Source organism: Podarcis vaucheri (assembly GCF_965113315.1).
Source record: "Podarcis vaucheri genome assembly, chromosome: 3".
NCBI lineage: Eukaryota > Metazoa > Chordata > Lepidosauria > Squamata > Lacertidae > Podarcis > Podarcis vaucheri.
In genome coordinates this window covers 67738717-67762841 of record NC_138761.1, presented here as the reverse complement: position 1 = coordinate 67762841, position 24125 = coordinate 67738717, and the positions used below count along the sequence as shown (strand labels likewise).

The 24125-nt window shown below is 41.9% G+C and overlaps 1 protein-coding gene across 4 annotated transcripts in view; it reads right to left on the bottom strand.

Moving 5' to 3' along the window:
• Nucleotides 1–938: 938 nt before the first annotated feature.
• ECHDC1 (ethylmalonyl-CoA decarboxylase 1) overlaps nucleotides 939–24125 on the bottom strand; it is a 28029-nt gene continuing 4842 nt past the window's right edge. For all 4 annotated transcript variants that reach the window (XM_082216172.1, XM_082216169.1, XM_082216171.1 and 1 more), the window contains exons 2-6: nucleotides 16879–17100; nucleotides 15210–15352; nucleotides 10673–10725; nucleotides 8886–8966; nucleotides 939–1361 (exon numbers count right to left, since the gene is read on the bottom strand). In XM_082216172.1, coding sequence (XP_082072298.1) covers nucleotides 956–1361; nucleotides 8886–8966; nucleotides 10673–10725; nucleotides 15210–15352; nucleotides 16879–17098 — 903 coding nt within the window. In that variant the 5' untranslated portion in view covers nucleotides 17099–17100 and the 3' untranslated portion in view covers nucleotides 939–955. The remainder of the gene's footprint in view (nucleotides 1362–8885; nucleotides 8967–10672; nucleotides 10726–15209; nucleotides 15353–16878; nucleotides 17101–24125) is intronic.

Here is a 24125-nt window from a genome sequence, read left to right as displayed (position 1 = left end):
ATAAGCTTTTGTAGATGAAATCCATTTAATCAGATACAATGTGGACTTGGGTTCATGAAAGCTTATGGCATAATAAATTTGTTGGTTGTTAAGGTGCCTCAAGATCCTTTGTTTTTGCTGCAACAAACGAACATAGTTTACCTTTCTGGTGTAAGTTTGAGATGGTTTAATAAGCTGAAGGCAGGAGCTTTGGGGCTGTGCATGTAGTGTATGAGCTCACTGAGTACCACCTAGATGAAGTTTGAGGAAAGCTATACTGTTACTTATTTTAGTTCTGACCTGGCCAATTCTCAGTGTACATTTACACAGAGCTAAAGTTGCTTTTAGCTTAAACCTATTGTTGATCAAACTGTGTCAAACTTGGACAAGTTCAAGAGCTTTGAACTGGAGACATCAACAACAACAATCAAATCCATTTGAAAAGGATATCATCTTACATCCATCTCAGGTCTTTGCAAGGATAAACTTGGCTAAAACGTTGCACTTGCCTTTCAAAATATTATGCCCGTACATAACATAATGCACATGAAAATAATGCATTCAGTGAAGATGCTTTGAAAGAGTAAGTTTAATTACTACTCCAAGTATGATAGCTCTTACTATGAGAGAGAGGAACATACATATACTCACCGGGATGCAAATGTCTCCCGGCTGATTTGCAGACTTCCATATGCATACAACCTCCCCGTGCAATATGCAGCAAGTTGCTGGAAGGGAAATATATATTTACCCTACCTGGGACTAAGCTCCCAGCATTTCTTTTATTTTTCAAGAACAAATTTCCCTAATCTCCACTTTAGCTGTGATCAGAGTATAGGGGGCTTATAATCAAATGTCCCAGAAAGTTAATGCCCACTGAGTTGATACGATTCTTAACAGTTTCTCCCAAATCCCTGTTTGGCAGCAGCTGTTTGTTTGGAAAAGAAAGATCAAAACCATTTCTTTTGTGTGCCATTTATTTATGTTTTGTTCTCTGAGCCAAAGCCTGTAAATTGGCAGGCCCACCCCAAACAGTTCCAAAAATCTCTTTTTCGGTCATCAAGGCAGCTTCTAACTGCAGCTCTCGTCCTGCAGAAACCACTTTCTTCACAGCCTGAATTACTGCAGGAGGGCCTTTTGTGTATGGTCTGAGCCATGTACGTGTTTCTTCCAGTGACTCAAGTTCATCAGACGAGGACAACGCGGCTTCTACCAGGCCAATACGAAGGGCGGTCTCTGGATCCACTTTTACAGCACCACTCAGCAACTTGAGGGCAGGGCTGCTGCCAAGGATTTGTACGAGCCTGGCAGCTCCTCCCCAGCCTGGTACTAAGCCCATATGCTTGTGGACAAATCTAATTTCGCTCTCCGGGGTCATTAACCTGTCAGTGAGAAACAAGTATTCAGTTGTTAATTTATACTGAAGCTTAGCAGTCAAGCCATCTCAGTTCTCTCTGCCTCATTCCTATGCAAAGCACAATTTCGGATGGCAAGATGCAGACTGTAAGTGTTTTCTAACGTTAGGCAGGCTAATGCTACATCAAGCAAGCAATTTGCAGAGACTGAATCCAAAGTAAGGCAAAACAAATGGATCACTTTGAAAGGGAAGACAACAACCTTTAATCCAAAATGAGAAGCCAGCACTTTTCTATTAGGCTGAATATTACCTTTCAAATCAGAAATATGCAAGGACAGATTCTTATTACCACCTCAGCATGGGTCAGGGGTTGTTTAAGGACAACCTATGCTCATTTTCAACGACTTCAGTCTGAGGAGTCACAATGAACACATATCTTCTTCTTTGGCAATCACTCGTAGCTGAGTAAGATTGTCTTCCATAAACACGGTTTTAACCATGAGTCTGTAAGTGACTGGAGGCCAATTCTGGACCCACACGTCCTTCCACAGTGTGGACATTGGTTCAGGGGCGGGAGTTGATCATGGTGTGGATTTGCCAAGCATGCCTTCCTCTTAGCACGTTTCTCCCTTGAGTTCGAGTGTCTTCAAAGTCCATGACACCTTTGGTAAAGGCTGTTCTCCAACTGGAGCACTTGCAGGCCACTGCTTTACAGTTGTCAGTGTTTATACTACATTTTCTTAGATTTGCCTAAAGGTAAAGGTAAAGGTACCCCTGCCCGTACAGGCCAGTCGTGACCGACTCTGGGGTTGCGTGCTCATCTTGCTTAAGAGGCCGGGAGCCAGCACTGTCCAAAGACACTTCCGGGTCACGTGGCCAGCGTGACGAAGCTGCTCTGGCGAGCCAGCACCAGTGCAGCGCATGGAAACGCCATTTACCTTCCTGCTATAAAGCGGTACCTATTTATCTACTTGCACTTAGGGGTGCTTTCGAACTGCTAGGTGGGCAGGAGCTGGGACCAAACAACGGGAGCTCACCCCTTCGTGGGGATTCGAATCGCCGACCATACGATAGGCAAGTCCCAGGCACTGAGGTTTTACCCACAGTGCCACCCGCGACCCTAGATTTGCCTAGACAGTCTTTAAACCTCTTAATGAACACACATAAAACCCTATGGGCATGGGGCTGAAATCAGATGGCAAGACTGGGAGGGATTGTTTTGCCATGAAGCAGCCCATGTTTTGCTGGGCTTTCATAGCTAAACAAACTTTTGTGGTCATCAGGATTCCATTGGTCCCATTTTTTTTTTTTTGAAAAAGGAATGTCAAATATGCTAAATGGGGCTTACTCCCAAGTAAATATGCACAAATTGTCAGCCCTAGTCCTAGTCTGTAGATTTCTTCAAAGCCCTAGTCCTAGCTGTAGATTTATTCAAAACATTCACATTTTAGTGAAGAATCCAGGCAGCACGAGAATCAAGAAGTGATGGGGAAAACAACAGAGAAAAATGAGATTTTGTTCTATAGTTCAGTAAAAAAAAAAAAAAGAGAGAGAGAGAGAGAGAGAGATGGCAATTCCTATAATGGTCAGGACCATGCCTTTTTTGGCGTCCCGTGTGAATGCTCTTTATTGTGCTTTAAAAATAGAGAGAGAAGCACAATGCTGAGGTTAATGCCACTTTGCAGAGGAAAACTAGTGCAGTTACTAGCTGAATTGGAAAAGGGAAAGCAAAATGATAAAGGGGATGAAGTAACTCCCCTATGAGGAAAGGTCACAACATCCAGGACCCCTTTTTTTGGGGGGGGGATAGGGCAAATAAAAGAGAGAGAAAATGATATGTGCAAAATTATGCATGGTGTGCAGAAGGAAGGTAGACGTTTTTTCTCTCGCGCAATACTCAGGGACACCTCAAGAAGCCGAATGTTACAGGTTTCAGGGCAGACAAAAGGAAGTGCTTCACCCAGCACACAGGTAACTATGATTCGCTACCCCACAACATAGTGGTAGCCACCAACTTGGACAGCTTTAAAAGGGCCTTATACAGATTAATGGAGGACAAGCCTATCAAAGACTCCTGCCTGTGATGACTATATGTTAGCTCCAAAATCAGCGGCGGTGTGCCTCTCACTACCAGTCGCTGGGGAGAACAATTAGGAAGAGCTGATGCTGCACTCGTGTCTTGCTTGATGGATTCCTGAAGGCATCTGGTTGGCCACTGAGAGAACAGGATGCTAGACCAGGCAGGCCTCTGGTCTCTTCCTTATGAACCTGACGATGTTTCTGTACTTTGCTGGAATAGGGCCAGAGACTTGAACAGGCTTGCCACAGTAAATTGCTCGGCAGCAACCGCTGGCCTTCGCAGCTCACGTCTTCCACAACATCTATGAACTTACCTTATTGCGTACTGTCGTTGTGGTGATAAAACCTTGGCACAGTCAGAGCGGATATCGGGGGAGAAAGAGAGACAGTCACACATAGGTCAGGAAGCAGGAAGGAATGAGGGGTGGATAACGGAGGGGAAGAAGAAAGTGAGCAGCAGGGGTGGCGGTTATGAAGAAGGAAGAAGGAGGCTGAGATCAGGATTATGCAGAAGACAGAGACAATGTGCAGACTGAGAGCTTCTGGAGGAGCAACAATATACACATTGGTTTTATTTGCTGGGTAGGCAGAACTCTGAGTTTCTCCCACTGATTTTAACAGGAAAAAAAGATTAAAGGAATGTATGCTGTAACAACCTGAACATGGAAGGCATAATTTTTGAGAGAAGAAGCAACTGCTGCCACCATTCTCCATGCTTCCCTCGCAGGCCTACACAGGAAGAACATTATGTGGACATAAGCCAATATTATCACGTGCGCTACACAAAACTCAGTCATGCAGACAAATAATCTTCCGCACTGAACATGGACTTTTAAGGTTGTCTGGAGAATGCCCTGTTTAATATGTATCTGCTTGAATCTGCTTTCAAATATGGAGAGATTTGTCTGGATTATTGCTATTAATAGGTAACAAACAGAAAAAAACACCAGCAACTAGACAATAATCCAAAACACTGTGGTCCATGCTGCTGGGAAAATGGCAACTCTGGGCTATATACATAGAATTGTAGAGCTGGAAGGGACTCTGAGGATCATCTAGTCCAGCTCTTCTCAACCTGTGGGTCCCCAGATGTTGTTGAACTACAACTCCCACCACCCCTGGCCAGCAAGGCTCTGTCAGGGATGATGGGAGTTGTAGTCCAACAACATCTGGGGACCCACAGGTTAGTCCAACCCCCTGCAATGCAGGAATATGCAGTTGTCTCGTACAGGGATTGAAGCTGCAACCTTGGCCTTATCAGCACCATGCTCTAGCCAACTGAGCTATCAGACACATTGTTTGAAGCAGGATGGAAATTGACCAGCACACAACCAAATTAAACCTAAGGGAAGGGCTGTGGCTCAGGAGTGGAGCCCATGCTTTGAATGTAAAGGGAGCCAGGCTGAATCCCCACCTTCTACGGGTAGATCTGAGACAGGCTGAGGGCAGGCAGACTGAGTTAGGTGGAGTCATGCCCATTTTTCTTAATAGGACAGCCTCCACGGCTTGCAGCTCTAAAGACGTGTTTAAAATGCAAATGATTAAAAAGGCCGCTCTGACTTTTGCAGGTCACTGCAGATATCATGAACTCAGCTGACCAATGGAAGATTAAAAATGAGTATCCCTCACACTTCATGCATAAAGCGATCCCTCTGTTTCTTAGCCTGCACCTTATTTCTGTGAGCACATCATTGGCTCACATGAACACACTGCACCAAGCTCGCAGCAGTGTTTTGTCAGCTTACATTTCTCAAGAAGAGCTCATATGTGAATGCTCGGTGTGAAATTTAGGCCATATATTTGTAAGAAAGGAGAACTGTGAACAGAGGAAACTTCATTTCGCATTAAAACCATCTTGTTTACTGGACCGCTGCTCTGGATTTAAAAAGAAGAAATAAAAAGACCATAACAACGCCTGTGTGTTCCTCTCTAATGATATGACTTGTGATTCAAGTGGCATGGTCTGGAATACTAATGATTTTTACAGTTTTCCTAGAAGAGAAGGATAAGCAACCTAGAAAATGCAAGAATTTGATCTGCCATAGCTCCAAAGCTTTATTCACTGGCAAGCAGGGGGAGTGAGGAGAGGAGGGGAGTGTGATGGAGCCACGTATCTCAGAATCTACTTTGGTATCACTTACGCACACAACAAAGCTGTGTGTATTCTGCCCATGTACACATGTGCTTTGCAAATATAAAATTCAACATAAGTATCTAGTTAGGAGATGTGTAGAGATAAGCTCTCTCACATTTTCAGGCCTGTTGAAGTATCAAGAGTTACAAATCCCAGACACCTCTGGCAGTATTCTAGACTAACTGGAGTGGGGGGGGGAGGACTTTACTGATGTAGAGTCTGCTTCAAGAATATCATACGTAAAGGTAAAGGACCCCTGGACGGCTAAATCCAGTCAAAGGTGACTATGGGGTTACGGCACTCATCTCGCTTTCAGGCCGAGGGAGCCGGCATTTGTCCACAGACAACTTTCCGGGTCATGCAGCCAACATGACTAAACCGCTTCTGGCACAACGGGACACTGTTTACCTTCCTGCTGCAGCGGTACCTATTTATCTACTTGCAGTGGTGTGCTTTGGAACTGCTAGGTTGGCAGAAACTGGGACAGAGCAACAGGAGCTCACTCTGTTCCACAGATTCAAACTGCTGACCTTCTGACCTAAAGTGTCTATAAAGGTCTAGGCTGTGCCTCTTCCATTTATCCAGACAAGGTAAGTGTGGGTTATTCAGGATAAAAACCTGCTCAGCATTTTATTTTCTAGTCCAGTTCAAAGGTCACCTTCTCCCAGAACAGGGTGATCAGTGGAACTGACCTTCAGCTTACAAACTTCTGCTTCCCAGCTCTGCATCTCCCTTGAACTGCAACAGAGAAGGGGGACCTGAGGGCTTCGTTCACATAGAGGGTGTGCCAGCAAGTTCCTCCTTATCTTCCTCGGATTTCTTTATTCTTCCCTTACCAGAGCACTGTGAGACAGAGCCGCAGAAAAGCCAGCCATGTAATGTAGTAATCAGACCTATGTTAATGCCCTATTCTCCGCCTCCCCCCCCATTTCTATATCACTGCTAGTAGCACTGGGCGGAGTTCGAAAGTGATTGAAGTTAAAGCCATATCATCAGTTGGCAGAAGCATTAAACATGAGATATCAAACTGAAGTTTCCCACCTCAGGCCAGCTTGTAATTATACAGTATTTCATGCTTGTAATTATACAGTAATATCTAAACTGTGTGGCTAAATGCAAAGCTATTTTTAATTGATGCTTCCCCCCCTCCCCTTAAAAGAAGTTGAAAATTTGTTTCTGCACAGAGCTCTTCAACTTCTTTTTCCATGCCATACAACCTGATCGTAGTATGAGGCCAAATTATTTTATGTCAACTGCCTAATTACATAGATTCAGACACAAGGAGCTGACATTAGCACAAGAATCGAACACAAAAGGAGGATGGCGGGTAGAGGAAGTGATCCATGGGTCATGGGTGTGTTAGTTGAGATTCCTGCATTGCAGGGGGTTAGACTACATGACCCTTGGGGTACCTTCCAACTCTACAATTCTATGAACACCCAGTAGCCCTGACCATTGGCCAAGCTAACCGGGCCTGAACTCCAAATGGCCGGCATTCTTCTAGCATGCCTGTAACATTAGCTCATCCTCTAGCAGCACATGAGCATGGTGAATGCCCAGCCACCTGGAGAGCAAAGCCAGCCTGTGACACTTCCACTTCCACCTGCTACCCCAGCTACCAGAAAAAGGAACTCCCAAGAGTTACAGGTTAATTCACCACCTGGGAGGGGACAAGTAGGGCTTTTTTCAGCCAGAACTTGCCAGAACTCAGTTCTGGCACCTCTCAGGTGGGCGCCATCGCCATTCTAAGAGAATAAGTGTTCTAGAAAAATGGCACTGGGGACAACCACTGGCTAACTCTCCTGTCACCAATGAGTGAGTTTGTTATTTATTTAGTAAGTGTCTATCCCACTTTCTCCCCAAGGGAGAAGTTCTCCCCGCTTGTCATTTTATCCTAGCAACAAAACTATGTGGTAAGTTAGGCTGAAAAACAGTGACTGGCCCCAGGTCGCCCAGCGAGCTTAATGGCCGAGTGGGGATTTGAACCCTGATCTCCCAAAGCCTAGTCCAATGCTTTAACCACTGTACCAAACTGGCTGTTCAGGTCAGCCTGTTTCGCCCTCCCCTGCTTTCCACCAATGCATGCAGTCTGAAAGAGCAGTCTGACATGCAGGGGGAAGACCCCTGGGTTGTCAGAAGTATTCAATCAGCACCTCACCCCCAGGTTTCAAATGAAGAAGTTTTTTTATTAAAGTAAGAGATGAAGGTATAAGGAGAGGAGAGAGAGAACAGGTAAGATAGCGCAAGCAGAAAAGCAAACAGTTTACTATCTAAACAACCCACACTAGACAACAGAGCAAGGATTACCCATGATGTTGAGGAGATGACCAGGTTTTTTTTAAACCCTGTAGATACAATTCTCTATGCAGGTATGGCTATGTGCACTCAGACAATCACTACAGGCACTTGGGGACTTGACAAGGGATGCCTAAGAGGATGAAAGGTTGATACTTCTCAACAAGCTAGGAAGGAGGAAGTAAAAAGGTGACAGCAGGGAGAGATTTCCTAATTACTTCAGGTAGACAGAATCCGGGGTGGGGGGTGGGGCGTTTCAGCTTGCAATGCGACAGGAAAGTTACTATGTAATTGGGAATCTATGCCATTAAAGAGACAGGCATTTCGTTCTCAGGCTTTTCTCCAAAATGAGCTGTTCAAATATAAAGAAAGGGGGTAGTGAAATTGCTTGACTAAGCCACAGGAAGTAGGGATGGCCACCCATTCAGATGGTTTTAAAAGAGAATTAGAGAAATTCAAGGAGGATATGGCTATCAATGGCTTCTAGTCAAAATGGTTATGTTCCACTGCAGTATCCCTCTGTATAGTGGTAGGTGGGAATAATGAGCGGGCAGAGGTCTGTTGTACTCACGTCCTCTTTCGGGCTTCCCATAGGATTTGGAAAGCACCTGAGGGAACAAGATGATGGGCTAGGTGGGACTTTGGCCTGATCTCTTCTCGTGTTCTTATGTAACCAGTTCTCTTATTGTGGAAGTTAAAAAGATTCCTTGTAATCCAACATTTTCACAACATAGGGCCAAACACTCAAATGGGTGTAGGCGTTCCCTTTAAAATATTCCCTTTTATTTATAAAAAATTGTTAAGTTACCATTCTATCAACATACACTCAAGGCAATCTATTCTATTTAAAGCCAAGAGCAAACAGCGCAAAGGGTTGTTTAAAAAACCCCATGATACTAAAATGCTATGACAGCATGAAAGAAAAGTGCTAGGAGAATGAAGTAGATCGTATCTGCCACTCTTTCCCTGGGCACAATCCAAATGTGTAAAACAGTGTCTGGACAGGGTCCCAAGTCTGCTCAGAGATGCATTTAACCCTACCTGAAGTCACATGCAGTGGTGAGTTCTGCTCCTCCTCCCAGAGCCTTCCCTTGCACTAAGGCAACTGTAATCAGAGGTAACCTACACAAAACGGGGAGCAAGAAAGAAACCATTCAAAATTACAACTACAGTCAAAGGGTTAAATGATCAAAAGGCATGCTATTCCAAGCCAAGACAAACAATGGTTTGTCTTGGAACGTAAGCATGACACATAAACATCGGAAACAAAAGCAATTATCATAGAAACAGTACAAATACCAAAAAAAAAAAAAAAGCAGAGATATTTGTTTTACGGTTCTCTTTTGTAGGCTATCTTGAAAATCTAGATTAATAAAATTACGTTTTAATATTTTTTTATTTTAAAAAAAGGTGAAAGTAAGCATTAAAGTGCACACACATTGTGAAGACTGCCGGGTGGTGGTGGGAATTGTAAGCTTTTATGTTTTTCAGACTTTATGGAGGACTGGCACCTGTTTAGTTTTGTCCATTTATGGTGCCCTGTCATGACCCCTCCCCTGGAAAGCTACCTTATCTCTGCATATATAAAAAAGTTTCTTTTGGGGGGAAACACATAACCAGAGTCAGACATTCTGTTAAATTTTCTAATCTTTTTTATTCTGTATGACACATTTAGAAGAACAACTCAAAAGCTAATACAGTGGTACCTCAGGTTTCATATGCTTCAGGTTACATACGCTTCAGGTTACAGACTCCACTAACCCAGAAATAGTGCTTCAGGTTAAGAACTTTGCTTCAGGTTGAGAACAGAAATCGTGCTCCAGCAGCGCAGCAGCAGCGGGAGTCCCCATTAGCTAAAGTGGTGCTTCAGGTTAAGAACAGTTTCAGGTTAAGCATGGACCTCTGGAACAAATTAAGTACTTAACCCGAGGTACCACTGTATGTGGCTAGTGTGGTTTTGAGCTCTCAAGAGGCCAAAATTAGAAATAGTATATGAAAGCTACAGCCCCCAACATTGACATGAACTGATAATGAAACTCAGTTATAAGACTATTCCTTCAAATGTGTGGTGAAGAACTGGGGACTGAGAGGTTACTGGCTATGAATTTTGGGGAATTCATTTTCTGAAGCTCCTTCTCCCACAAGTTTGCCTCACGGTCTTTCATCCTCTGTCACCTTTTTCTCGTGTGACCTTGGGCAGTGATTCTTCTATGCAGCAGTAAGTCTGCATTCTGTTATAGAAACGTCTGAAACAATGGGGAACAGGATTAAATGTCAGAGAAGGATGGACTTTTGTTTCTCATCTGGAAGTCCTTAGGTCATTCTACAAAAAAAGCCCTCATAAAACTGAAGGTCAGAAATAATCCAAAACAATAGCGGCATGAGAAATACGGCTTCCCAGTTACTAAGAGAGCCTTAAGAAATGCTGGAGAGAGAGAAACCTTTGTGGGGGTGGGGGAACAGATGGTAGATTAAACTAACAGTCTCCTCCTCTGCACATGTTGCTTCCATACCCCTATGTAGGTTGTGGACATACTGCTTGCCAACTTTTAAGAGATGACTTCAACACTTTCTGGAAATTGAGGCAGAACTTTCAGGGGGTGATATGTCCCTGCCCCTACCACCAAAGGCTTTGTTGTCATTTCGGAAAACTTCAAGAGTTGTAAATGTCATCTGCTTATAAGAACCAACGTTTTAGTTTCCAACATTCTCCAGGCTTACAAATTATGCAACATGCAAACATGATTTTGAATTTATTTATTTTTTTGCTAGGGCTACAATTCAAGTTGTTGAACATTTTAAAAGTTAATCAGACAAAACACACTAACCTCATGAGTCTGGTTAAGGTGTTTTGCATGAACATACACATGTCCATCCCATCCTATAAAGAAGGAGGAAAACAGTTAAAATTATCCTGAGGTACACAAATGACCAAAGGGAATAGCTGCTCTGGAATGTTCTACTGATTCCAACTGAGCTTACATATAATAAATTTCCTAAACATTTTGCCTAGGTTCTGTACTCTAAACTGTACCAAAGACATTGTGCTCCAAATCAGCTACTGACTGCTACCAATGGCTCCATAAAGATGCTAAATAGCACTGGAGACAAAATAAGCACTGGGACATTCCACAGCATAACTGCCAGGACTCTGGTGCTCGGGTCCTGTTTACAGGTTTCCCACAGGCATCTATCCGGTTGGCCACTGTGAGATCAGGATGCTAAATGAGATGGCTCACTGGCATGATCCAGCAAGCTCTTCTCATGTTCCTTAGACACATAGTCATCCAATGCTACTCTATGGAACTAGCCCTGCAGGTAAGTACAGAACCAGTGCAGAATAGCATCTGCAACCACTAACCTACAGAGCTAATTCAGGATGAATCTATAGTTGATGGTCTCAAATGCTGCTGAAAGATAAAGCAAGAGTTACTTGACCTTCTCCGATGGTCATCCATCAGGGCTAGCAAGGTCAACTGGGCTGCAAAACCAGGTTCTACCAAAACTGGTAAGGGCTAGAATAATTGGTTTCATCCAAGAACATCTGTACTAAGCACTTTCCCAAGAAAAGAGGTCTTTGCATTTAGGTGGAAGGTGTTGCCTGCCATTGGATCCAGGGCAGGCTTTATTAGGAGTGGTTGCAGCACCACCCAGCCACATAACGATACATTAACCACTTGCTGGACCCACCCACTATTTCCTCCCATCCAAGCGGGTTAAGAGACCAAGTCAGCATTGCTACAAGCCCATTGTCCACATTGTCAGGCCCCAGTGGAATGACTGACTAGAGAAAGTGTTTGGTGACCAAGTGGGAGTGACTAGGTTAATGGTGTGCTTGTGTGTGCTGGTGAAGATGTAGTATGGGTTAGGCGATATTAAATTAGTGCATATTATATGATTTATGCAGATGTAGCACAGAATTTGGGTGGGATGGTGAACAGTGAGGCGAGTGTTGCATTTTGGGTCAGGGTGTGCCTTGGCAAGGGAGAGGCTGAAGAGGGAAGGGGCTCCTGACTAAAGACAATTCAAAATGTGCTGCTGTGTTTTTGCTTTGGGCATTTTTCTTTTTGTTGTCTTGTATTATCTTGTAGTTTCTCAGGCTGTTTGTTATATAAGCATATTGCATTTGTTATTTTGTACACTGCTTAGTGGCTGAAATAGGGACTCTGCAGTCTCTAGATGCCGATTCCTAGCTTTTACAATACAGAGGCTTTTTTATTTTGCAAAACATTTTTTAAAAATGAATTTGAGACCCTTAGCCTTTTCTGTTTTTATTTCTATCTATTTGGCACATATTTTTGTTCTCTTCTTCATCTACCTAAAGATAGCCTGAGTGGCTGTACATCTCTCTCTCTCTCTCTCTCTCTCTCTCTCAATTTTATTGCAGTTTTGACATGGTATTGTTGTTGGCTTGCATTCACTTTTTAACTGTTGTAAGACACTTCAAGACAGCTCAGGGTGAAAGGCAGATAGCAAACCCTATATATCAATAATATAATTAGGAATACAAATTCCATTCATAAATGAAATAGGATTGAATAAAGCTGAAGAACAAAGACATTTTCCACCCTAAGCAGTGATCTCACTATTTAACTTAAAAAACACCCTGAGCAGTGCACAAAGCAGGCCAGAAGAGAAGTCTAAAATGTTGATGAATACAAAGATGCCTGTGTTTATGGAAGGGGAGGGGGGGAAGAGGAACTATTCATAGTGAAAAGTTTCAAAACAAAGCCACATTAATGATCTCAGAGCATTTCTGCTTCTACAAAGTAAGACTGTCAGCTGGTGCTAACTCTTGAATGGCAACCAGAAGGCGGACTGGTGTGTGCAGGCCATTATTAATATCTTATTAATTAAATGCCATGGAAGGCAGAGACTGAAAAGGCTTTGACTCTTGGCTTCAGTTAAATGAGCCTAGTAGATTGAAGAGGAGCCCTTAATAAATAAGACCAAAAGCACCTATCTGGTTCAACATCCTATTTCCCATGGTGGCCAATCAGATTCCTCTGGAAAGTCCATAGGCAGGTGAAAGGAGGCTGCATATATAGCCGTTGTGACTAGTAGGTAGCCACTCATGGCCATATCTGCTGCAGAAAGACATATTCAGTGGTTTGGGTAGTTCTTTCAGAGAAGATCTCCAGCTAACATTTAGCTGCTCTGCACCGCACAATAAGTTAAACTATGGGTTACTGAGACCACACAAACATGTGAACTCCCAGAGAAGAACTTTGCTTCTCCCCAGTCCTTTTTGCTGCAATGCTGTGTTAAGCTAACCAATGCCAAGTAGCCAAGTCATCAGAGGGATGGCCTTTTCAGCACTGCTGGAAAAGACCAGTGACATTTTTCGTATGGGCAACACCATTCCCCAACAACAAAACCTGTTTGCGACCCTGTAATATGCTGTACAATAAGCCTGCAACTCACACACATTTAACTTGTGAGCTTTAAGCGCTTGGCAATTTATTTATTTTTTAACAATTAAAAGAAGGGAAGAAAGGAGGCAGGCATCTGGGAAGAAAAGACTTTGGCAGTCCCACTTGCCATTGTACCCAACGTGAAAATAAATTACTGCCAGGCAAGATATAGTCTGAAAACTCACACTCAAGGTTCTTGAAAGACACTGGGAGTTCTGAGCCATTATTTAGAAACAACTCTCCTATGATTCAGATACCAGAAAGCAAAAGAACCTCTCACTGTAGTTAAACAGAGGGTGATATGCAACATTTGTCATATTCAGAGTAGGCTTAAATCCACTGATTTCAAAATGACTAATGCTGGATATCAGGGAATTCAGCCAAGTGAAAGGAATTTCAAAAGGGAGAGATTACAGCACATGCTTAGCTCTCCTATTGTAATCAATGGGACATAGAATGTGAAATAACTTTACACAGCTAATTACCAAAGTGATTTGGGAAGTCTGACATGCTTTCAGAGAATGGAATTTAACAAATACTTTTTAAAAAACCCTGAAAAAACTGGGCTAAGTCTGCTACTGAGAAAGTGTTTTAAGTAAATCAAGTCAGACCTCCCTGTTTCATACTGTGAGGAATATACAATGTGTGGTCCATGCCAACAAACCCAGGAAACAATTTTATTGAACCAAATTTGGGTCACAGTAATTGCACAAGTTTATGACTCACACCAAGGAGTAAATTTATTTTATTTCTCACATTTTGGAAATGAGATTTCCAAAGGATAGAAACATACAGCAATCAGTTAGGAGAGCACTGTCTTTTATTCTTGTTGTAACAATAAACAAAGCCAGTCATTTCATTTCGCCCTGAGGAAAGTGAGAGCACTTTTCAACACTGGCTTGAAAACACAGCTTTTAGTTGTCCTACGTCGCTTTATGGATCCAAATCCTTTTTTAAAACCTAGTATTAATCCTGCCATTATTTAAACAAAGGCTGTGGCTGAATTCTTGCAATGAGTGAGATGTGATTGCAGGGAATAAAATGGACAAATATCCTCTGTGGCCAAGAACAACAACCAGCTTGATACTGGGAATTTCTGCCTCATCCTATGCAGGTTTACTCAGAAACCCATCCCAGTATGGGACTTACTTCCGAGTGTGCATAGGATTGCTGCCTGAGGAATAAAATAAACCTTGCAAAAATCTTCTCAGAAGTTGTCCCATTCAGTTCAATGAAGCTTGTTCCCAGATAAGTGGGTACAGTGGTACCTAGGTTGTTGAATGGCTTGTCTCCTCAACAAGTCGGCTCCTGAACGCCGCAAACCCGGAAGTGAGTGTTCCAGTTAGTGAATGTTTCTTGGAAGCCAAACATCTGATGCGGCTTCCGATTGAGTGCAGGAAGCTTCTGCAGCCAATTGGAAGCTGCGCCTTGGTTTTCAAACGGTTCCTGGAGTCGAACGGAAGCCCGGAATGGATTAAGTTTGACAACCAAGGTACCACTGTATTTGGAATGCAGTCTAAATAGCTTCCTTTTAACAGGAGTCTCCCTCCACATAGATTTCATTCCCATTAACTGAACTGCAGGTGAAGGAGACTGATCCACTTTAACAGCTTGGGAAACCAATCAAGCTCATCTTACTGTCTGCAACCAGTCTCATTTCTCTGAATAGCCTGAGAGATTTTTAAAAGTTTTAAAGAAGAAATGGAATAAGCTGGAGGATTTCCAGTGTGGAACTTCTGAGTAATAAATCAAAGACACAACCCCTACACTTGTACTACTTGCAATTTGTCATTCACTTCTGAAATGCTGACAGCACATTCAGCATCCAGACACAAAACAGAATAATTGTTATTGTTTTCTTATGATGATTTGCAGGGTCATCTTTCATTGAGGAACAAGTGGCTCAGAACATTAAACAGTGCATGAGAAATAGATTTCTACTATCACTTACCTGTGGGCTGGACAGCGCCCTGACGGCATTCAGATCAGACCCTGAACAAAAAGTGTTTGCTGCACCACGGACAATCAGCCCTTTTCCATCCGTCCAGTTTTCCAATTCAGCAACCCTCTCCTGTAGCTCTAGCATCATCACACCTGCCATCAAAAGAAGGAGCATGTGAGGGTCACCTTTAGAATGCATTTTATTAGAAAAACTAGTTTGAAAACTTCACAATTAAATGGTTCTATGATAGTGGCAGAAAGTGAGGAGGAATTAAAGAACCTTTTAATGAGGGTGAAAGAGGAGAGCGCAAAATATGGTCTGAAGCTCAACATCAAAAAAACGAAGATCATGGCCACTGGGCCCATCACCTCCTGGCAAGTAGAAGGGGAAGAAATGGAGGCAGTGAGAGATTTTACTTTCTTGGGCTCCATGATCACTGCAGATGGTGACAGCAGTCATGAAATTAAAAGACGCCTGCTCCTTGGCAGAAATGGCTGCTGGGAGAGCATGATATAATGACTTACACATCTTTTTTTTAAAAAAAACAACAACCAGAAAAAGAGACAGGACTAACCACAAAATCATGCTGGCCACACACACACACACACAACCTCCCAGAGGAAAAGCATTATAAGTCACTGCTCTACATGCTCACATGTAGATGCTCCTTGCACTTCTCTAGTGAATTTTCGTCTCTCTTGGTAAACTTGTGGCTTGACACTTTTAATACCCCCCAGATGATTTAATGGATTCTCAATATGGTATATTTATTGATTTGAATCATTTATTAATTTATTTATTAGTATCCTATCCAAACTCTTGAAAGAATGTAAGCGTGCAGTGGCCAAACGCCAGCCAATGGGAGAATGTATCAGTATTCCAGGGTCTCCACTGTTATAAGTTTCTAGCTGTAGTTCACAGTGAGAGGACTTGACCTATGATTTCCTAATTCCTCCACCCCTGTGGTCATATTTCAGTCTCCATGGTCAGCAGTGATTAACCCCTTTAATGCCAAATACAGCACACAGGTCTATAGAAAACTACTTGTCCAGCTGTTATGCCCTTTCTCTGGAACACTGAGGATGTCAGAGCAACTTCCAGAAGCAATACAAGACATTTTGGGTTTTTTTATCCATGCTGGCATTCAGTAGTAATTTCTAGATCAGAATTCGGTTAATCCACCTGCATTTCTATATCGGAAATCCTTATGAATATTGCTTTGGACTTGGAGCTTTAGGAAAAGACCAGGCTATGAATTTAAATAAACCAAGAATTAAGTACATTTGGGCAGATATATAAAACAAAGAGAAAAGAACTGGGGCATCTGGCTTCAGGCTCACTGAACTGTTGTGACAAAAGGCTTTTTCAACATCTAAAGTGTGGTATTACAGAGTCCCTGTGAAGAACACGACCCATATAAAATCTCTGTGATTGCAAGATAATTCCCATCACATCTGAAGGCAAGTGTTAAGGAGTCATTTCTGCCTTTGCACATACTTAAGAGGAAGCAAACACTTATTATTAAATGTATTAATAATTAAGAAAGCATTCACTTATTTGCTATACTAGACACCCAATAGCTATCACTCTCTGGGCATCATACAAAGAGGAGAGAGAGAGAAAAAATATAAACATACATAACAAATTGCAAAAACCATCCACAACACATTGCTAATACCTGTAAACGCATTCATAAACCTTGAATTGTTCAATGTCAGGATCCCAATCCCATCATCTTCTTTAGAAAGGTCAACAGATCCACCTGCAAATTGCTGAAGCTTCTTCTTTACTTTCTCCTCCTCAAAGCCATGAGTATGGCTATGGAGAGACATACTCACTTGTGGCAACAATCTGCCATGAGTAATTCGATGAAAACTCTTCCATAGTAAAATGGTCATTTCTGGAAAGGAGCACAGAGGAGAAATCAATCCAGGTTGATGATGCCTAACTGCATCTTATTTTTCAGACCTATCTAAACAAAATAAAAAAATTCCTTCCAGTAGCACCTTAGAGACCAACTAAGTTTGATACTGGTATGAGCTTTCGTGTGTATGCACACTTCTTCAGATACACTGAAACAGAAGTCACCAGACCCTTATATATAGTGAGAGGGTGGGGAGGGGTATTACTCAGAAGGGTGGTGGGAATGGGTGATTGGCTGATAGGTGTCATCCACACCTATTCAGCTACCTGAAGGTACAGGTATATCCCTATATGTGCCTGCCTGGGTGTCAACATCTTCAGTGAGGGGCCTTCCTCTTGGCTCCACCACCCTTACAGACACATTTGGTGGGGATACGAGAGAGGGCCTTTTTGGTAGCAGCTCCCACAGAAGGCTAGGCTGGCCCCCTCTCTGCTTTCCTTTTGTTGACAAAGACTTTTTTGTTTGGGTAGGCCTTTGGCCACTAATTGGCTGTTGCAGCAGGGTCTTTTAATGGCCGGTTTAGTATGTTTATTTTCTGCTTCTCTTGTTGCATTTTCAAACAGTTTTATGTTATTTTGATTCAGCGCTGCTTTTAATATAGAATCTTATTTAATAGTAGCTATTATTTTTTACTATTTATAACTAACTGGTTAGTTTTTTTAGCTGTATCTGTTTCTAATTCATGTTGCAAGCTGCCTTGGGTCCAGCACTGAAAGAAAGACAAAATATAAATAAAAATATTTTTTAAACAAGTCAAAGGGCAGGCAGCAAATGTGGACATTACAGCCAGGTGATGCTGAGGAGTCATGAAAAGCAAATCACACAATACAAGGTATTATCACAGAATTACTTTTCTTTCCCCGCACCCCACCCCTCTTCTCTAATGCTAGTCACTGGCACACCATGATTTGGGTCAAGCACAAAAAGATTGATATTTTCAATAGATTAATCTGAAAAACACAACTGCCCCGGAAAGTCTGATGTCTATTAAGATATTAATATTTTATTTTGAATAGAGTTCTTAATTTATGGAATGTCTGACATTTTATCTTGCAGGCGTTCAGCAATATAAATGGCCAATTAGCATTTTCATAATGCCTCCTTGATTTATTCCTCATGAAACCAACCACGTGTGTTTTGAAGTTCTCCAGCAATAACTAGGTCACCCCTTGAAATTTTTGCCATAAGTCTAGTAAAGCATAATCACTAATAGTTCGACACCAACACCAAGAACTCAGTCAGACATCAGCACCCCTCCCTAGCCACAGTCCCCACCTTCTCTACTAAACTATGGCTACTTAATGGCTTTGCTATATTGAATGCTGGAGAAAAACCAGCAACTTTAATTGTTATGTTGCTACTGCTACATATAAACATTCCCCTATAGCTTCCAGTTACTACTATAAGATGAGCAAATTTGATAAAATGGGATTAGCACTCATGTACATCCCGAGTAGGGACGCGGGTGGCGCTGTGGGTAAAACCTCAGCGCCTAGGACTTGCCGATCGCATGGTCGGCGGTTCGAATCCCTGCGGCGGGGTGCGCTCCCGTTGCTCGGTCCCAGCGTCTGCCAACCTAGCAGTTCGAAAGCACCCCTGGGTGCAAGTAGATAAATAGGGACCGCTTACTAGCGGGAAGGTAAACGGCGTTTCTGTGTGCGGCTCTGGCTCGCCAGAGCAGCTTCGTCACGCTGGCTACGTGACCCGGAAGTGTCTGCGGACAGCGCTGGCTCCCGGCCTCTAGAGTGAGATGAGCACACAACCCCAGAGTCTGTCAAGGGCAGGGGTACCTTTACCTTTTACCTTTACATCCCGAGTAGGTTCACAAAGTATTCATATGAAAAACCATAGTGCCTTGGTGATGCCTTTTAAAATATCTATTGGATTTATTCTAACCAGATACTCCATTGTTTGCATGTATTCCACTGACATCTCCAATTTAAATAATGCTAATCTTGTATCACTGTTCCTTGATTTATTATTTTAAATTGCTTTTATTTTATCTCAGTTGCCCTGATAGAAGCTATTGGGTACTTTCTCTCTCTCTCCTTTTTTTTTTTAAACTTGGAGGGCCTGTTAGGCATTTCATTAACAAAACAGATGAGTAAGTCTGAAGGTATATGTTAAAATCAGCATTCTTCCTAGTTATTTCCCCAACAAAGTGACTTTCTACCTAACCTAGTTTCACCTGCAACTGCTAAGGTTTTCAAATCCTATTCAGGAAAAGCAAACCCTGAAGCATTCGGGGGGGACGGGACTCCTCCCCAATACAGAGCCATCTTTAAAGGATATGAAGATTCGGGCCCAAATACTATCCACAAAGCTACCCTACGATAATTGATTTGTTTCCACAAACAGGAGAATGATTAAGGTACAGTATTTGTAAAGGCAACATCTTTCTGTTTCAGAGTTAGGCTCTGAGGCTTCCTGAATTAATACCTGGCAAAGTTCCCCCATCCCTGCAAGATTCATGAGCCCCAAACACCAAAGTGCTGAAAGTTTTCTGCTTTTTAGTTATTAAGAGAGATTATATTATAACCCAGCAAAACCCTTACTTTCCTTTCCCTCTGGTAATGCTAAGAGGAAAAGTTCTCAGCTTTTAGACCAATAAAAACTGGAATGGGCAAAGGTATTTTTTCCCCATTCAGTTTTACCTCTGAACAAGACACGCTTCGCCTAACCTAAATGAGAAAAAAGGAGATGAAGATAGCAATCACCACCAAAAATTACATCTGCTCTCTTTATTGTTTTTCCTTTTATCTAACTTAACATATATTTCACTTCCCTAATTTCATCCCATTTCTTTTTCCCCACAGGCATCATTACTTTGAAGTGCTCAATTTTTTGGATGGCAAACCAAGTGCTTTCAGATTTACATAGAATTCATTTGTTCTGTCTCTTTCATGTTCTATCGAGATTTTGGATTTTCTTTAGCCAACTGAAAGCCCACACATCTCTTGGCCTGGTTTGAGGAAACGTTAGAGGCAAAATATTCCACATGGAGTTTTATGATTGTTTTTATGATGGTAGTGACTCCCTTGTTAATTAATAAAATTATTTACTTTTGATGTTATTTATTTTCAAATGAATAATTTCTTTCTTTCTTTCTCTTTCCCAAGAGGGCTGATAACATCAGAACATCTATGTACACCATTTTTTTTTTTCAGATGAATGCGTATTTACTTTTTACCCTAACACTTATTTTGAGTATTTATAAATTGCCTCTATATTTTTAAAAGAATCCAACATGGTTCACAGCACACATTTTTAAGAGCCAGATACAACCCCCCCCCACACAAATTTGCTTCTCTACCCACATAAATTCATCTGAAAATGAATAATAATCTCCCTTCTCTCCAGAACTATAATCCTAGCTAAAAATAAATATTGAGTTCATTTGAAGGATAGGTGACAACCGATTTTTTTTAAAAAAACAAACACGCAAAATATCTTATTTAGAATTCAGTCAAATATACATCAAAAGCTATAAACCACAATGGAGATTTATTAATTATTTATTTCATTTATTATCCACCCATAAGCCTAAGGTACCAAGGTAGGGCACAAGCATTTAAAATACAGCATTAAAAATAGTTTAAATGATATGACAATCACAAGAATAGGGTGGGTCCTAAAAATACGCATCTCAAGTGTCAAAGGGCAGGGTAAAGAGGTGCATATTCAACATTCAGTGTAAACTGTGCAGTGAAGGCATCAGGCACGTTCTGTGAAGAGGGAGTTCCACAGCTTATGGGTTGCCACAGAGAAGCCCCTGTCCTGGGCTGCTTCCCCTCCCCCCCAAAAAAAAATCTGGGGGAGCAGAACTACCTAGAGGGTGCCTTCTGCTGATCTTAACATTTGAGAGGGTCTGTAGGTAAGAAGGCGGTCTTTCATATATTTGGGGCCTACCACATTTAGGGCTTTAAACACCAACATGTGCACCTTGGATTGGGCCCCAAAACGAACCAACAACAGATGCAGTTGTTCTAAAAGGAGGCTTACTGTTACATGCCACCCTGAATTCCAAGCAGTGAAAGATGCCAGAGGTTCCAGCGGTTACTCAGGATTTGGTATCCTTGGAATATTTATTTACACATATATACAACCTGGACAGAGGTTGGAGGGGTTCACAGAATTAACACCCCAACAGATCTTGCTTCTCCGCTCTGAATGAATGAATCTTTATTTGCATCAGCCATTGGCCATAGCAATAAAACAACAATACGATACACAGTGGTGCCTCGCAAGACGAAAAGAATCCATTCTGTGATTCTCTTCGTCTAGCGGTTTTTTCGTTTTGCGAAGCAAGCGCATTGACGGATTAGCGGATTAGCGCTATTAGCGGCTTTTAGCGGTTTATCAGCTTATTGGATCAGCTGGTAAGCGGTTTAGCTGCTTAGAAAAGGGGGGGGGGAGGAAAAAAACCTCGCAGGAACTCGCAAGACATTTTCGTCTTGCGAAGCAAGCCCATAGAAGATTCGTTTTGCGAAGCACCTCCAAAACGGAAAACTCTTTTGTCTACCGAGTTTTCCGTCTTGCGAGGCATTCGTCTTGCGGGGCACCACTGTACATATAACAGAAATCAAGTCAATTATATAAAATACATTTTAGGGTTTTAATTCAATAGTCAAATAATGGATCTTATTCTGATTGCCTCAGCTAAAATCCTTGCAACCTTTGCTGTCACCTGCTCATCTTGATCTGCCAAGAGAAAGAACACTGTGGCAGTGGCTGGGCAACCCGGAATGGGCAATAAAAGAGGGGTGATAATCTCATTCCTCAAGTCTTTATAAAGAGTGCAAGCGACTCTGCTGTGTTGCCAGGAAAGCCTCAAAAGTCCAACACAGAGCTAAACATGTATCGCTGTCCTCAGCTTTACAACATCCTCCTCGCTCTTTTGCTCACTCACACAATTCTCTACAATGTAGCAGCCCTTCCTTCCTTCCGATTTGGTTGCTCCGGACAGCTCGTCCCTCTGAAGTGCATATCAAGGTACTAGAAGTAGCCCTCTGGTCTCTGTTTACAAAGGACTCGCTGGACCAGTTTCTTATATTTGCATCATATACCTTAATCTTCACCACCCTAAAGTCAGCAAAACTGAAAGGTCTCGGCTGATTTTCAAGAGTTGTTCTGGCTAAGCCTTTGGTGTATTTTCAAATGTTATGAAATAGTAAATGCGTTGGCTCTTTAACTCTGTCTGTATGTGGCCACTACACAGGATCATGGAAGCAGGAAGCCCAAGAACTGAAGTCTCATAAATGCAACCAGTGCTGAGGACTCAAAGTGCAATTTTTCTAGAAAAAGAGGCGCCGGAACTCACCATGAACCCTTGTTCTCTTAGAGTGGTGCCGGAACCCAGTTTTTATTTTTATTTTTTATATATAATTTTTTATTTGCTTTTTTTCCAAGGTCAAAAAACATCATCTTTAACACGACAAAAGCAGTTTTACAGAAGAAAAAAGAAATTGTAAAAGAAGAAAGAAAAGAAAAAAAAGAAAAGAAAGAAAATTCATTTTTCCATATCTATTTTCATAATCAACTGGACTTCCCCACATCTTCCATCCCCTGCTTTCTTTACAATAAAATAAACAGCAAATTGATACCTTATTTTATATGTTTTTGTACTTTCATTTAGTTATATGGTCTGTAATTTATATTTTTCAAAGTCCTAACTTAATTTCCACCATTTACAAATCTCAATACTGAAGCATGTTTTTCCCGAAAACTTGGCAAATTCTCAACATTCATATAACTTATAATGTTTTTGTAGATAGTCCTTAAATTTTTTCCAGTCCTCTTCCACCGCTTCTTCTCCCAGATCTCGAATTCTGCCGGTCATTTCGGCTAGTTCCATGTAGTCCATCAGCTGTGCATGCCACTCTTCCAGCGTGGGTAGTTCCTGTGCTTTCCAATGTTTAGCTATAAGAATTCTTGCTGCTGTAGTTGCATATAAAAAGAAAACTCTATCTTTCTTTAACACTCTCTGGCCCACAATGCCCAGGAGGAAGGCCTCTGGTTTCTTGTGAAAGGTGTACTTAAACACCTTTTTCAACTCATTATAAATCATTTCCCAGAACGCCTTCACCCTCGGGCATGTCCACCAGAGGTGAAAAAAGGTACCTTCAGCCTCCTTACATTTCCAACATTTATTGTCAGACAGATGATATATCTTTGCAAGTTTAACTGGAGTCATGTACCACCTGTATACCATTTTCATATTTTCTTTTAAGGCACTACATGCCGTAAATTTCATACCGGTGGTCCATAACCTTTCCCAGTCTTCAAACATAATGTTGTACCCAATGTCTTGTGCCCATTTTATCATAGCTGATTTAACTGTCTCGTCTTGAGTATTCCATTTAAGCAACAAGTTATACATTCTTGAAAGCACTTTAGTCTTAGGTTCCAATAATTCTGTCTCTAGTTTTGATCTTTCCACCTGGAAACCAATTTTCTTATCCTTTTTAAAAACCTCTAAAATTTGGGCATAATGAAACCAGTCTCGCACCTTTCCCTTCAATTTTTCGAAGCTCTGCAACCTCCAAGTGTCACCAACTCTTTCTATTAACTCACAATATTTTGCCCAGCCACTCTCCATGTTACGTAGTTTAATGGCCTTGGCCTCCGTCGGTGATAACCACCTTGGGGTCTTATTTTCGAGTAAGTCCTTGTATTTAGTCCAGACAATAAATAGAGCTTTCCTGACAATATGGTTCTTAAACAATTTATGAGACTTTGCCTTGTCGTACCACAAATAAGCGTGCCACCCAAAAGCGTTGCTGTGCCCTTCCAGATCTAGGACATCTGTGTTTTCTAGCAGAAACCAATCCTTCATCCAGCAGAAGGATGCAGCTTCATAGTACAATCTTAAGTCCGGCAGGGCAAATCCCCCTCTTTCCTTTGCATCTGTTAATATCTTAAATTTTATTCGGGGCTTTTTGCCCTGCCAGACAAACTTCGCAATGTCCTTCTGCCACTTTCCAAAACATTCCACTCTGTCC